This window comes from Vitis vinifera, chromosome 4 (genome assembly GCF_030704535.1).
Source record: "Vitis vinifera cultivar Pinot Noir 40024 chromosome 4, ASM3070453v1".
Taxonomy (NCBI): domain Eukaryota; kingdom Viridiplantae; phylum Streptophyta; class Magnoliopsida; order Vitales; family Vitaceae; genus Vitis; species Vitis vinifera.
The window spans coordinates 25,648,642-25,664,136 of record NC_081808.1 but is presented as its reverse complement, the minus strand read 5'-3'; the positions used below and the strand labels follow the sequence as shown (position 1 = coordinate 25,664,136).

Here is a 15,495-nt window from a genome sequence, read left to right as displayed (position 1 = left end):
AGAAGACAAAACAAACCCACACACAATTGGGTAGTCAAATTCTTGGTAGAAAACAGCTGAGACATCCTTCTGTTTGTGTTTCCAACTTCTCTCCCCACATTCCCAATTACATATATGTGGATGTCCACGTTTTCAAACGGGTATCCATGCAACACACGGATTAAATTAAAAATCACAAGAGAGTCAGCAATTTCCAAGTTTCTTCCATTCCGAAAAGTCATCCTTGAGACTTTTATTACTAGTATATATACAAGGTTTGGCTGAAGAGAGCTTGGTGCTAGGGCAGGCACAGGCGAAATGGGGAATATGGGGTACAAGTACAAGAGGGTTGGGAGGAGATCGTGGCATGGAGGCAGAGGCTTCCGGCTGAACCCCAAGAGATTCTCAGTTCTGATCAGGGTGCGGGTCAGGTTGATGTACTTGTTCAGGCTGTGCGGGCAAGCTGTAGAGTCGCTCAAGAGAGGCATCAGCAGGAGTAGGAGCACCAAGAAAGGAAGCGACAGCAGCAGGAGCAGGATGAGTCTAATGATGGAGAGCGGGGACTGCAGGTTTAGATCGTTTGGGCGGACCAACTCCTTCTACTCGGAAGCCATTGCAGACTGCTTGGAGTTCATAAAGCGCTCTTCTCTTTCTGTAGACGATATCGCTCAGGCTGCCAATGATATAGATAGATAGATAGAGGGACAAACAGACCCATGTATTCATATTCATGTTTTTGGTTAGTATTGAGAATTTGAGAATTTGTTGTTGAATGTTCGGTTGAAAACATTTTCTATACCACTTCTCGGATCATTTTTTAGAACCGTGGAACCACATTGTGATTAAAAAAACAATTTCCTCAAAGTTATTCTCCATAAAACCATCCCATACTTATGTTTGACATAAATAAAAAATCAAAATATTATTCTCAAAAAACCCCTAAAAATAAAAGTTTATGAAAAGTGCTTTTTATGTTTTGAAAACACTAAATAATTACTACCCATACCCTTTGAGTTTCCTTTGGGATATGATCAATCATCATGCATCAATTTCTCTGAAACTGACACACAGATTGTGAAGAAATGGGAAATACTGACTTGAGTTCTGGAAAAATATTTGACGGGGCCAGGAGGGGAGTGGGAACGAAGATTCAAAAAGCTTGTACTGCCACCTAACACGATACCATTATTTGACTAAACTACGAGAAAGGAAGGGGAGAATAGGACGAAGGAAAAAAATAATAATATTTGCGGTGGTTGAAAACTTGAAATATAGGAGGGGGAGGCATCATCATGGCTTGGTTATGTCCACTTGGCCCCTTTATATTATTTCATTCAGGTAAAGGGGGTAACCTCCCATTATCTCCAATCATTCTTATGCATTCCACTAATTTCCATCACTAGAAGGTTCACCCCTAATGGTGCAGCCCAAATCCGGTGAAACATGTGTATGGGCTCAGACATCCCAAGCCCAGCCTAAATATGGGTTTGGGGTGTTTTAGACTTCTTCCTCCTGTACCAAACAGTGCCATCCAATCATAAATCACTCTATTATCCCCAAAAACAAATGCCATAACCGTTTAAAAGGGACAAAATGCTCTAACCCTCTATTTTTAATAGCCTCAAAAGTGACAGCCCATTTTCCCTTCCCTCCAACTATTACTTTGGCCCCTTTTACCTTTTTTTATTATTTTTCAGCACATTTTCTCTAGTTAAAAAGTGTACTTTTTTCAACACATTTTCCCACCATCTATTACTTCGACCTAGTTTCTCTCTTTTTCACCATATTTTTTCAAATTTTACACACAAATTCTCTTCAAATTTCTTTAGTTTAAAATGCTAAAAGTTATAGTTGAATGAACAATGTATATTTATTATCTTTTTTTTTTCCTTCTTTTTTTATTTATCAAATATTTATTGAGATGTAATAAATATTTAAATAAGTTTGAAATTATTTTAATTTCTTAATATAATTTATAACTATGAAAAATGGAGTTAAAAAAAGGAAACAATCAAATAAATTAGATATCAATGCATCTATACAAAATAAACTCGATACCTATTAAGTTAAGGTTAAATATGATAACTGTGGAATAAACTTGGATTTAACATATTTCAAGTTTATTACAGTTACTAGTTATGTTCAGGTGTTCTGTGAAGACCGTGAACTTAATTGCCTTCAAGTTTGCATACAAAACAATTTAATAATAGTTAAGTTCATATTAAAATTTCAACTGTAGACATAACTTCATATGAATCTATACAAAATCAATTTGATACTTGTTAAGTCTAGATTAAATATGATATTATGGAATAGACTTAGATTTGACAACTTTTAAGTTTATTCATAATTAACCTAAGAGTAATTACGTTCAAGCATTTTGTGAATACTGTGGACTTAATTACCTTAAGTTTGTGCACAAAACAACTTGATGAAAATTAAGTTAAGTTTAAATTGTCAACTATGGACATAACTTTCAATGATTTTATACAAAATCAACTTGATACCTATTAAATTCATATTAAGTTTGATAAGTTTATAATAGACACAACTTCTTTCAAGTATGTTCACAAATAATTTGTTGCTTAGAAAGTCCATAGTAATATTATTGATAACTTTAGAATAACCTTGTCATTCAATTATAAACTTGCTATCATGCAACTACATTTAAATTTATATCGATATATATCAAATTGTCCAATTACATATTTCACAATGTCCAACTACATATGTCAAAATGTCTAACTACATATATCACAATGTCTAACTACATTAGTATAAATAATAAGAATGTCATTTTCTGGTAATTTAAATTGGTTCCATTTCTTGCCATGCTTAATCCATCTTGCTTGAGCATTTTGCTACATAGAATATAGTTAACATACATGAATAAATAACCAATACCATGAGATTCATTATTACAAAAAATTAAAAATGATAACAAAAAGTCAAACAACTTCTCAGTTAAAGAGCAAGTTTCGAATATGAAAATTGCATTTCCAATAGTTAGACCAAACAACCAATAATGGACATCCCAAAAAACTTCTACTAGAAGCTAATAAATCAAGATAGTCTGATTTCCTCGAAACTTCCATCAAAGGTGCTTCACCTACATTACCATCTTACTATCTATACAAATGGTGAGGAAAGGGTTGTCTACACCGATTGTGTCATATTCAATGGATAGATTATGATTTTGGTTATTGTCTTGAAATTGAGACTTAATGTCATACAACTTCTTTCTAAAAATGTGTTCCTTCTTAGTAATGAAGATGACATTGTACAAACCTAGGGTGACATTAGTCTTTTTGGATGCTTATTTCCTCATATCCTTGAGAATAGAAGCCCTCCAATGGCTTAGGCCTAGATTCAAATTTTGCCAAAGAGAGGTCCCAATATGTGTCAACTTGAATGGAATTAATCTCAAAACTCTTAAACCCTTTTTCTTTTGGCAAACAACAATGGCTTTATATCAAATTTACAAATACACTAATTCATCTGATTATCAATTTCAATACTAAGGCACTAACTCACCAAGCTTTTGTTCCATGTTATTATGATCAAGTAAGAATTTGGCTCCTAATTTACATAAACAAACGCATGTGACCAAATTTTGAGTAGTACTCTAAGATACACTTGAAGAAGTAAAATTAGCTACTTGAACCCTATTTTTACCAAAACAAGATGGGAAGTCTCTGATACTGACACAAGAGGAAAAACCAAGATCTTCCTATTTCTTAACACATTGAATGACAATTTGGCCCCCTTTTCTGTTGTTGCAACATCAACTTTTTGTTTGGTTGCCCAAAAAACTAAGGAAAAGAAAAGGAAAATCAACTTTGGGTGCCACATTTTTCTTTAATTTGGAAACCGATGAAAGAGAAAATTTGTGGTTTCTCAACAAACAAAAGGAATCTAATGAAATAAAAAAAAAAAGGAACAAGGCTTAACAAAGAAAAGAATAAATGCATCATACCATAATGGAAATTAAAAGAGAAGCGATGAACCCCATGCTTTGTTCCAAATGGCCTGGAAAGAATCTAGCAGTGGTCTCAAGTCTCAAGTAAGAGTTTGGTTTGATGGGGAAGAGATATGTGTATTTGTAATTGAAGAAAGAATAATAAATAAATTAAAAAAAAAGGTGAAGAGAGGGAAATAAAATTAGAATAAGAGAAGAAAAGGAGCAAAAGTAATTGAAAAGTATTTGTGTTCGAAGTTGGGTCATTTTTTAGGCTATTAAAAATGGGGCGTTAGTTTTGTAATATTAAGAGAATTTTATCCCTTTTAATCCGTTATCCCAAAACAATTTAACCATTGTTTATAAAATATTTAATAATATCATTTATCTATTTATAATTTTATTTATTTATTTTCTATTTTTTTGAGATACAAACTTATTAATTAATGCTTATAATCAAATTTTACTCAAATAACTTTTTTAATAGATAAAATAACTACACTTAATCTTTCTTGTGATAGGATAAATCATTTTAGTTTTGAATGCATGAGCAATCTTCACTAATATAGAATTTAATTTTTTATATAATATTTAATTCTAAAAATAAAATCCATTATAACTGGTCATATTAAACTAGTGCTTCTTTTTGAGATTCAATTAATTAATTGATTAATTGATTTTTAATTTTTTTCATATTCATTCATATTTTCTAGTAATGTGTTAAGAAAATAAAAAATACAATATAAAAACACAACAAAAAAAATACAATGAAGCAAACAATCCGATACTATAAATTAAAATAAATTATAAACAAATATCAAATAAACCAAAATATGAAATTAGAACTTAGAACAATAAAATATGATTTTAGTTTAATGATGTAATATTAACTGGATGGAAAATTAGACATCTGACTCATTCAATTTAGTACAAAACAAGTAGACTTGTGATTTTGAAATAAATAATAATAATTAGAAGATAAATAAAAAGAAAAAAAATGGAGAAGATACCATGAGATAAAAACAAAGAAGTTGAAAAATATAATTTTTAACTTTTCATAATCAAATCAATAGATACTTTTTACAATATGAAAATGCTAGCCAGTTGAAATAAATATTTTACCCATTAATATTTATTAATATCTCAATACAAAAAAATATATATATTTAGGTTATTATGAAAACTTGAATCTTTTTTCCTCCTAGTTTATCGTTTAAGTAAAATTTAAAAAATATCTGTAATTATTTTTAAAAAATCTAATAAAAAATAGAAAAATAAACGAAGTAATAATAATAATAATAAAAATTATGGTCTTCTATGAAGTTTGGGCCTTAGACTGTTGCTTTCCTTAACCTTGCCTAAAGGTCAACACCGCACCAAGGAGCACTTTAGAGGAACCGTTAGAGGGGTTTTTAGGGATTTTAAATCAAGAGTTGTCTTAATCTTCCTCCTTTCAATCAACGTATCCTAATAACTCGATAGCGAGAAGGTCAAAAGCCCATCACCGAGTGAACCAAGTTCATGTAGGACTTTTGGAACCTTGTTCCCAAGGGCGGCGTCTTTGAGGGAGTGGGGAGAATAAGGTGGTATTTATTTTTACTAAAAATAATTTATTTTCAGTTATTTGTTTTTTTAATTTTTTATTAAATAGAAAAAAGTTAAAATATGTACTTTTTTTTAAAATAAAAATAATAATATATTAATTTTTTTATTTTTTAATATTTAATAAAAATAAAATATTATAATATTTGAAACTATTAAATCATGTGACGTTGTATTTGAAAATAAAGGGACATGGGTGGGAAGACTGGGAAGTAAAATGTACAAGTTATTCCATGACAGACCGAATGGAAGGTTGGAGACTCGAGGCAAAGCAAAGAATGAAATTGTTGCAACGGCTTGCTGCAAGGCAATGGATTCTCTCTCTCTATTGGGCATGCCGCATATGTGAACTGTCATCGTTAGGGGTTAAGCCCAATCCAGACTCCAGTTGCCTTTTCTGTTTGAAGATTTCATCATGTTTTTATTATTGGGTTTTGTATTTTTTACGGCACTAAGATAATTGATAATATAGAAAATTAAAATATCTTAATTTAAAATATAAAGGGCAAAAAAAAAAAAAACAAAGTAAGCATAAATTATTAAATATAGAAAAATAAAATAATTGAAATAATTAAGATTAAAGTGGGAAACAGAAGTGGTCAAAGGGGATGATGAAGTGTTGCCCAGACTTTCTGAGGAAAGCTCGCAAATTGGTAGGGTTTATAGCCACAACATCAGCGGCGGCAGCTTCACTCTCTTCCGCCACCTCTCCCAAGTTGTCTGCCGCATCCGCCATGGACGATCTCAAAACCCTCAACACCCGTCTCTGCATCATCGGCAGCGGTCCTGCAGCCCACACCGCCGCCATCTACGCCTCCCGGGCCCAGCTCCGTCCCATCCTCTTCGAAGGCTGGATGGCCAACGACATTGCTCCAGGCGGCCAGCTCACCACCACCTCCGACGTTGAGAACTTCCCCGGTTTCCCTGATGGTATTAATGGTAATGAAATCATGGATCGCTGCCGCGCCCAGTCCCTCCGCTTCGGCACTGAGATCTTCACTGAAACTGTCACCAGGGTCGATTTTTCCTCCACTCCCTTCAAAGTATTCACCGATTCCAAGACCGTCCTGGCCGATGCAGTCATCGTCGCCACCGGCGCCGTTGCCAAGCGCTTGCCCTTCCCCGGCTCCGGCGACGGCCCTGGTGGCTTCTGGAATAGGGGGATTTCCGCTTGTGCAGTCTGCGACGGTGCTGCCCCCATTTTTAGGGACAAGCCACTGGCCGTGATTGGCGGCGGAGACTCTGCCATGGAAGAAGCCACCTTCCTCACCAAGTACGGGAGCAAGGTCTATATCATTCACAGAAGGGACGCGTTCAGGGCGTCAAAGATCATGCAGCAAAGGGCTTTGTCCAACCCTAAGATTGAAGCCATCTGGAATTCGGTGGTGGTGGAAGGCCACGGAGATGAAAAGGGAAGACTTTTAGGAGGTGTAAAGGTTAAGAACGTGGTGAGCGGAGAGGTTTCTGATTTGAAGGTTTCGGGTCTCTTCTTTGCCATTGGCCACGAACCCGCCACCAAGTTCTTGGATGGGCAGCTGAAACTTGATTCGGATGGGTATGTAGTGACGGAGCCAGGGACTACTAAAACCAGCGTTCGTGGAGTTTTTGCTGCTGGAGACGTCCAAGACAAGAAGTACAGGCAGGCTGTGACTGCTGCTGGCACTGGTTAGCTACATTTCTACTCATGCCCCCTTGATCTTATGTTCATTTATTTTCCTACGGTATTAGTCTTTTCTAATATGGTATGAACACCATTGGAATACAACTGTTTTGAGCCTGTTGCCTGTGAATTCCATAGTGAAATGTTCTAATATAAAGTGCAGCTTAGGATGATATTGTTTGGGCCTAGGTGCATGCACCTTTGGTTTGAGTTATTTGGCTTAAACACCTACACACTGCACCCAATTTGTTGCTACACCACCCGGTGGGGCATATAAAAATATTAATATTTTTAAATTTGGTCATTAACAAGGGTGTCTTAAATTTGATCATTAACAATGGTGCTCAAGCCTAAATGTCACATGGTTTTATTAACCGATCATACTTGCTTACAATGTAGAATCACCCCACATGCGACAGTGAACTACATATGTGAATCAAGCGGATAAAGGCTAAAAACTTATTATATCGTCGGTGTTTAAAAATATTACTTATATGGGGCAATAATTTGTGATATGCACAGGTTGGTTGGACTTAGAAGAGAAATGATGAGTGGCACAAGTGTGCTCCTTTAAAAATTGACAGCCATGCCCCTTCTTCACCACCCCCACCCCCAAAGATTATTGAAATAGAAAAATAGGAAAATCCTGTTAGGATAAGGCCTTCCGAAAATGGCCAAATCTCTCTTTGGCTTGCTTACATGATGGGGTATTTTGAAGTTCCCTCTGTTAATATGAGGGGTGGCGACGGAGAACTGGAAAGAAGGGAATTTGGCATATTTTTGCAGATATTCTTCTTTTGTTCTTTCAGTATTTTTGATATTCTTCCCTCTTTTTCCATGGGTGAAACTTTTATATAATATAAACAATTCTAAGATCTAGAGCACAGATCCTTTTGTTTTAAGGATCCATCTAGTTTCTTCTTGCCCTTTTTCCCTTCTTTCTAGTTAGGCACATAAAAAGGTAAAAATTGATACATCACTCAATACTGAGTTGCATTTGAAGCTCATGTTTTAGCAAAACCCCTTTTAATCAGTGCAGAGTAACACAATCTTGTAGTCAAAACTCACTTAGGACAATCCAATTTGTTTATGTAACCTATCCTCACAGAACTAACTTACCGAGTATGTGAGATATTGCTTATACCTATTCCCTTTCCATATTCCATACAAATTCACCAATTCATGTCTCAAGAACATCGTCGGGGGCCAAGTGTGAGCCAGCTAGATAGCAAGTTTATTCAATTTTTAAAGAATCCAAGTCCAAGCCTTGATCTAAGATTCTCATTATTTTTGCAAACCAAGTCAAGCAGACCCAACCTCAGCTTGGGATCATGGGATGTCCATACATCTGAGGTTTATGAGCTTTGTTTTGTCGCCCTTTTTCTTTTTATCCATTGTGATAATAGACAGATGATTTAGATTTGGTCCCATCTAGGTTTTAATGCATTTGAGATAAGTTAGACAAGTCCAACTGAGTATGATCCAGAATTGTACATGTTGGTCAACTGTACGTCAAGCTTGGAATATGATCTTAGTTTGACTAGCATATCTCAGCTCATTTGTTCAACTAGTAAACATGTAATCTTTCAATTCTCTATGTTCCATTGGTTATGGGGACTTGGTAATCAATTTTTATTGGTTATGATTAACATTAAAGCTATTTTTATCTAAAGCTACTTGAATCAACCAGATGGGAACATGGAAACTATTAAATTACTAATGTTTTGTAAAGCATCCTATGGAAACCATTTCTCAATGCTCCAATTGTTTTTAGATAGGATCAATGCTCCAATTGTTGGTATTGGCCATTGCCTGTTTGCTCATTACAATTATTGTTTATTCTCATGAAACAACCTAACATAGGTTCTCTTGTTTCATCATGATACAGGGTGCATGGCAGCATTAGATGCAGAGCATTACCTGCAAGAGATTGGATCCCAGGAAGGTAAAAGTGATTGACTACCAAGTATCTGCCAGAGATCAAAATACATTTCATCAAAAGCAACTTCTAATTTGTAGAAGGAAGAAAAAGCTCTTGCAGTGATCATCGCTAGGTGGTGCTAGGGGAATTATATTTGAAGTATTTCAGTCATTATTGGTCTATTTCTTTTGTTAAAATTTATAATGCCATTTCATGCAAATCACATGTGACTCTTCTTTATGTTCATGCTGTTGGTTATATGGCAAGATAATTGAAATTTCAGACTGTTCATTTACAAATTTGGGAAATGATATGGATTTGAGAGCTTTGCTTAGATGATGATGCATTTAATGGGAGGCTGAATACTAGAATTATGGTTAGGGTCTAGCTATAGGATTAAAGGGCACTTTTTCGGTTCCGGATTGATGGTGCCATGTATACACTTTTTGTCATAATGTCATTTGTTTGTACTTTTATACATTGGCCTCATTCCTGTCTCGATTTCTCCATACATATTCAAAGGGCTAGATTTTTTATGTGGTAGGTACCAATATGATGCCTTAGCATATTCCTTATGATTATAGTAATAGCAGAAAGAAATGATACACAAATGGAGATGGTAAATTCAGGTTTTTTTCTTTAAAAATAAAATAAAATTTAGAGTAACGATATTCAAATAAGATTTGACTTATATAAGCGATGCCATGATTTAACTAATGGAGAATGGGCGTTAGGAGATTAGTTAGGAGTCAGGGCATGGTAGTAGAGTAAGGAAATGCTCTTTAGAACTAATTTTAAGATCAATTAGAATGCTTTCAATGGCCTCTGCGGCCCCCAATAGCCAAAAAGATGACCTGAGGTAAGAAGTGGCCTGCTTTGCAGTGTGTCTGAGAATAAAAATAAAGTCGTTAAGATTAAAAGGCATCAGTCAAAATGCAGCAATAACCAACATGTAAGACAGTTCCTGTAAGGCTTTAACTCCGGTTTCTTTGAGAAGAGCTGAAAGGATTGATTCCGTCTTCGTCCCTTTCTTGAAGCTCAGCCCCTGTCACTTGCTAATGTTTGGTTAGGGTGGTGTGTTGTGATTTAGGATTTTTCTTTTCAAAAACACTTAAAACCATAGTAATTTGTTTGGGGCATGTGCATAGCGGCCATTAACACACATGGACAACGCAAGGGTGTATTAACTAATGTAGCATCCAACCATGAACATACCCAGGTTGTAGCCTCATTTTTCAGTGAACAATGGGACAGATGAAGTCATTGAAGTGAGACAGCAAACCTTTAAACAGGATCTAAAATCCCCTTTTTAATATGAGATGGCTTCTTCCTAAAATACAAGCTAATGACACTGCACATGAACACTACAGTACAGAGGCACTGGCACACGAAAGATACACCAAATACTGGAAAATCCCTTAATGCAACAAGAGGCATTACGAGACACACGATAAAACAACCCACGATACTGCCAACTTCTCTCCCCAACAATCGCTCTATAGCAGGCTTTTTTCCCTTTTTTTATTCTTTTATACATTTACCAAGGAGAGCCAGTCCCGGCATCACATGGTTCACAGTTTACATAAAAAGAATACACAACAGATCTTGTTGTTTACTTCTTCCTTCACATGCCATCTCTTTGTTCTAGTCTTCAGCACTCAACCCACCGCTTCCTACAGCCCCCACCCAAGGGAAGAGCTTCTGTTGCATAAAAACAAAGTGGGGTATTTTTTTTGTTTTTGCCCCTTTAGGAAGCAATTTTAGAGACATCTCTGCTGGATCTGTTATATTTCAAGTGGCTCTTGACAAGCTGGCCGGCTGCAATGGCGGACATGAGGGAGAGTTCTCCAGCAAGAACAGAACCAGCTACAATGGTGGCCAAGAGCCTTGAGTTTGACCCTGGAGACTCTTTGCTTGCACCCTTTACACCTAGTAGGTTCAGGCAAGCTGACTGAGATGCCAGTTGGGTGCCACCTCCCACCGTACCCACCTGCATGCACCCATACCATATGTTTAGTCTAATATTTCTTTCTTAGTCTGCTACTACAAGCAAACATAACAGAATGGATGGTGTTGCTAATGATTTACCTCAATGGAAGGCATGGTGACTGAGATATGAAGGTCCTTCCCATCATTCACAGCTTCCATCATCGTGATGCAGTGGGAGCTCTCTACATTCTGAGCAGGATCCTGGCCAGTTGCTATATAAACTGCAGAGACAATATTGCTGGCATGGGCATTGAAGCCCCCAAGGGCGCCAGCCACTGCTGACCCTGTAAGGTTCTTGAGCATGTTAAGCTCCACCAGAGCAGCCACACTGGTCTTCAACACCTTCCTCACAACCTCATCCCCAATTATTGCCTCGCATACAACCGACTTCCCACGCCCTTCAATCCAGTTCACTGCAGCTGGCTTCTTGTCTGAACAGAAGTTTCCTGGGGCGATTCAAAAACATTGATTCAGATGGATTCAAACTTTAGCATGCATCGGGCATTGGTAGAATTGGTCTGCCAGTTAAAATTTTACCGGAGATGCCGATGACATCCATGTCAGGGAAATCGGTTTGAAGGAAATCCAGGACGTTTTGGACTCCTTTGGAGACCATGTTCATACCCATTGCATCACCAGTGCTGCAGCCAAACCTCATGTACAGATTCTTCCCTGCAATGGCGCAATGGATGCCTTGCAGCCTTGCAAATCTGCTTGACCTGCAAATCCAAGTGAAACCCATCCATATACCACTTTCTGATGCCCAAAGTTAAGTTGAAAAACTATACAACATAACAAACCAGTAAAACCCGCTATCAACATCAACAAGATGCCCACCACCCAAAATTGATTATCAAGAGAAAACAAAATAAAAAGTGAAAAGAAAAGGAAATAAAAAAGATGAGCAAAAGCTCATAAAGAAAAGGAGCAGATGAAGAGGGTAAGTGATGGTGGAAAAGAAACCTGTTGAAAACAACGGCCAGAGTGTCGAAATTGATAGGGTCCTCGACAAAGAGCTTCAAGTCGGCAGCCCTGCTGGCGGTGGGAAACCTGACAACGGGAGCCCTGGTCATGCGGTCCCTCAACACCATGGAACTGGCTCCTCCACAAGTGAAAATGGCCTTACACCCCCTGTTGGTACTTGCCACCAGACACCCTTCCGTCGTCGCCATTGGCACCCAGTACTCCCTTCCGTCCAGCAGCAGCGGCCCCGCTATCCCCACAGGAATCTGCACGTACCCAACCGGCATCTCGCAACACTGCCCCAGTATCGCCTCGTAGTCGAACCCATCCAAGGGCAGCCCCGCCAGAGACCTCCCTGTGGTCCTCTGCAAGGCCTCCCTTCTGATCGCTGCCGCTCTCTTACAATCACCCAGTTTTGACTCGAGCAAGTAGGATGGAACAGACCCCGCCACCACCGATCTGATCATCTCCTCTTCCTCCTCTGACGAAAAAACCGTCACAGGAGCAACATCGGCCACCTTCGGAGGCGGACAACAATCAATGGCTGCCGCGCAAGGCCCGGGTCGACTGTCTTCCTCGAGGATGGCGCCGTGGGGCTCGTCTTCCGCGTCCCAAACATCACCCGAAGGCCGGGTGACCAAAGATTGGACGAAGTCCACGCCAAAGAAACCCAACAGATAGATAACAGACGCCAGCATGGAAACGATGGCAGCGATTTCAGAGAGGGTGAGAACATGCAGAGGAGTTGACGTACGGATCTTCTCCCTCCAACGGTGGAGGAGGAAGTAGGCCACGGAGAAAAACAAGGCGAAGAATATCCCATTTGTAAGGTAGAGAGGCAGTGGCAGTGCATCCGAGGGTTTAAGATGCTTCACTGGAGGTTCGCCTGCCGAGGTCGTTGATGATTGCCGGACTGACCTCATCGGAGGTCGCCGGCGAACATCCATCACCAAAAAAAAAAACGAGAAAAATAAATGGAAATAAATCCCCTGGAAAGAAGAAAAAGAAGAGAGAGAGAAGTGGAGGCTTGAAAGGAGAAGCGGAGATATAGGGACTCATTTATACAACATTCGAGTCAGGAATGTGAGTACCGACATTGTCGCTTTCTTAACATTTTCTTGACTCCGATGGATGGCAAACTCATATCTACCCATAACATGATCAAAATATTATTAGACTTCAACTAATATTGCCAAACTAAGAAATTTTAATATAAAATCCATGTAATTTTGTAATTTCATAATGGGGAAATGGTTTTATTTGATTACAAGGTAGGGTGGTGGGTAGGCAGGAATTCGCCATTCAGGCATTGTGGGGTGGGGAGATTAACAGAGCAGAGCAGTTTGAAAATGGGGATTTCATTTTACTTGTCCAAAGCCATTGGAGTTGACTCAATTCCTTCTACTTTGACATTCTCCCCAACTCAACTCTGCATGTTGCATCAATCCATTCAAATATGAAAATAGGCTCCGCAACTACCAAGTTAGGGTATCCATGCTGCTTCTAGGCCCCTAGTCAATATATAAATGAAATGGTAGAAAACTATAATCTATAGCATGTAAACATGCACATCTAATAACAAACGTTTTTAAAATCTATTTCAAAGTATGATTAGAAAGTGCAACTTTTTTAAAGTCATTTCAACCTTCTCAAAATCATGCCCAAAACCCCTTTTTACTAGTTGAATCTAATTGGAAGGAGAACCCATTTATGGTAATCAACTCCATTCTAAAAGGCCATCTTACCAACCTAGGCTTAGTGACAAGGTTTTAATTACCCACCAAAAATAAAAGGGAAAAAATCTTCCTTCACTTTTGGGTCATTCACCTTTTCCATTTTTCATCAACCCATAGTTAATTTTTAATAATATTCATTCAATTTCACCAAGCACGTCCATTTTTAATCAAAATATTTTTGGTAAATATGTTTTCTTTGAAAAGACCATTTATCAAGTCATTTAAAATAATATCATATCTTATTGTTTAGTACATTTTTATATGATTTCTTTATTTCTCATCTATTTATGTTATAGTATTGACATATATATGAGTATTTTTATTCGATGATTTAAATTTAACTCTTTCAATAGATATTACTGATAATATCTGATTAATGAGAATGAGGTGAAACAAGATGCGTAAGTTTGAGTTTGATGCATATGGCAAACTTGAAACAAATACCATGGGCCATAATCTGTCTCTCACTCGTGCAAACTAAGGTGGAGCCGTCGAGGTAGGGTTAGATGGTGAGTTATCATGGAATGTTTGATTTTATGAATCAAATAATTTTGAAAAATTGGAGGGAAGGGTTAGGCAGCTGGCTAACTAGCCTCTACCCCATTTGACGGTGCCCTTTAGTTTCTTTCCCTGAAATGAGGAAAACCAAGGAGTTGCGTTTAAAGCCTTGAATCCCCAAATTGGATGACTAATCCTTATCTCCCTTCATTTCTTTCAGTGGTTTGCTTCCATTTGTACACTCCATAGTCCATACACATGGCCTTAATAATGCTGCTTTTGTTGAAATCCCATTCCCACCTCTTCTCTTATTTAACGGATCACCCATTTTCATTATTAATTATTTATTATTTATTTTTTTAAGAGACTCTACTTTTATGCCACCATTTGTATTTGGTATTATACATATCTTAATTTCAAATTCTAATACTAAGTGGTTGGGAAATGGTAATGCAAATATTAACGTCAAAGCCGAAGCTTTAACCAAATGGACGCTTTGAGTAGATAAAATGTCACAAATTGTTTGAAGTAATTTTTTTTTTAATTTTTTAAAATTAGTTTAAAACCCAATTTTAAAATTATGGTTTTTTATTTATTTATTTATAGAAATTAGAAATCAATATTTCAAAATGTAGTTTTTTAATAATATAAACCAAAACTCTTGTTTCAAAAAACCATAACTCTAATTGACAATATTTATATTCATGAATATCGAAATCAGACTAACTAATGAAACCAATTCTTGGTGAATCAATAATTGACTTTATATTCAACTGTGCTATTAAAGCTCTGACTTGGACATCTAACCATCGCCCTGGTCTAGCCCCACAGGATGAAGTATATATTAAAAATAAGGATGTGAAGGCATTGACCCATACAGATTTCAGATCACTTTCTTAATACAATTTCAAGTAATTTTGCCCACAAGGTGATCGTAAGCTCCCCCCAACGACCACCCACCAACCGCCCTGACGTTGGAGTAAATATTTGATGCAGAAGCAAGGTGGATAAGCTTTCTATATCAAGGGCATGTGCATAGATATATACACATATTTATGGATCATCATCCCTCTACATTGACCTTTGATGACGGTACTAGTTTTGGCTTAGTCCTATAAACAAAGATGTCAATAATATTCATGATTGAAACCTTGGAGTGTGAATGTTTATTTATTTTATTCAATATTGA

At 37.1% G+C, this 15,495-nt stretch overlaps 3 protein-coding genes across 3 annotated transcripts; 2 read left to right on the top strand and 1 right to left on the bottom strand.

The window, feature by feature from the left end:
* The first annotated feature begins 297 nt into the window (after nucleotides 1-297).
* LOC100854263 (uncharacterized) lies at nucleotides 298-752 on the top strand. The gene has a single exon (XM_003631879.4). It carries the CDS (start codon nucleotides 298-300, stop codon nucleotides 673-675), a length of 378 nt encoding a protein of 125 aa, XP_003631927.1. The 3' UTR covers nucleotides 676-752.
* A 5,039-nt stretch (nucleotides 753-5,791) lies between these two features.
* Nucleotides 5,792-9,454, top strand: LOC100263578 (thioredoxin reductase NTRB). Its single transcript, XM_002263828.4, has 2 exons — nucleotides 5,792-7,204; nucleotides 9,088-9,454. The coding sequence occupies exons 1-2, from the start codon at nucleotides 6,148-6,150 to the stop codon at nucleotides 9,156-9,158; spliced, it is 1,128 nt and encodes a 375-aa protein (XP_002263864.2). The 5' UTR covers nucleotides 5,792-6,147; the 3' UTR covers nucleotides 9,159-9,454.
* A 935-nt stretch (nucleotides 9,455-10,389) lies between these two features.
* LOC100243051 (3-hydroxy-3-methylglutaryl coenzyme A reductase 2-A) lies at nucleotides 10,390-13,144 on the bottom strand. The gene is made up of 4 exons (XM_002265602.4): nucleotides 12,073-13,144; nucleotides 11,647-11,828; nucleotides 11,209-11,555; nucleotides 10,390-11,110 (listed from the first exon to the last, which is right to left on the bottom strand). The coding sequence occupies exons 1-4, from the start codon at nucleotides 13,017-13,019 to the stop codon at nucleotides 10,868-10,870; spliced, it is 1,719 nt and encodes a 572-aa protein (XP_002265638.1). The 5' UTR covers nucleotides 13,020-13,144; the 3' UTR covers nucleotides 10,390-10,867.
* Nucleotides 13,145-15,495: the final 2,351 nt, after the last annotated feature.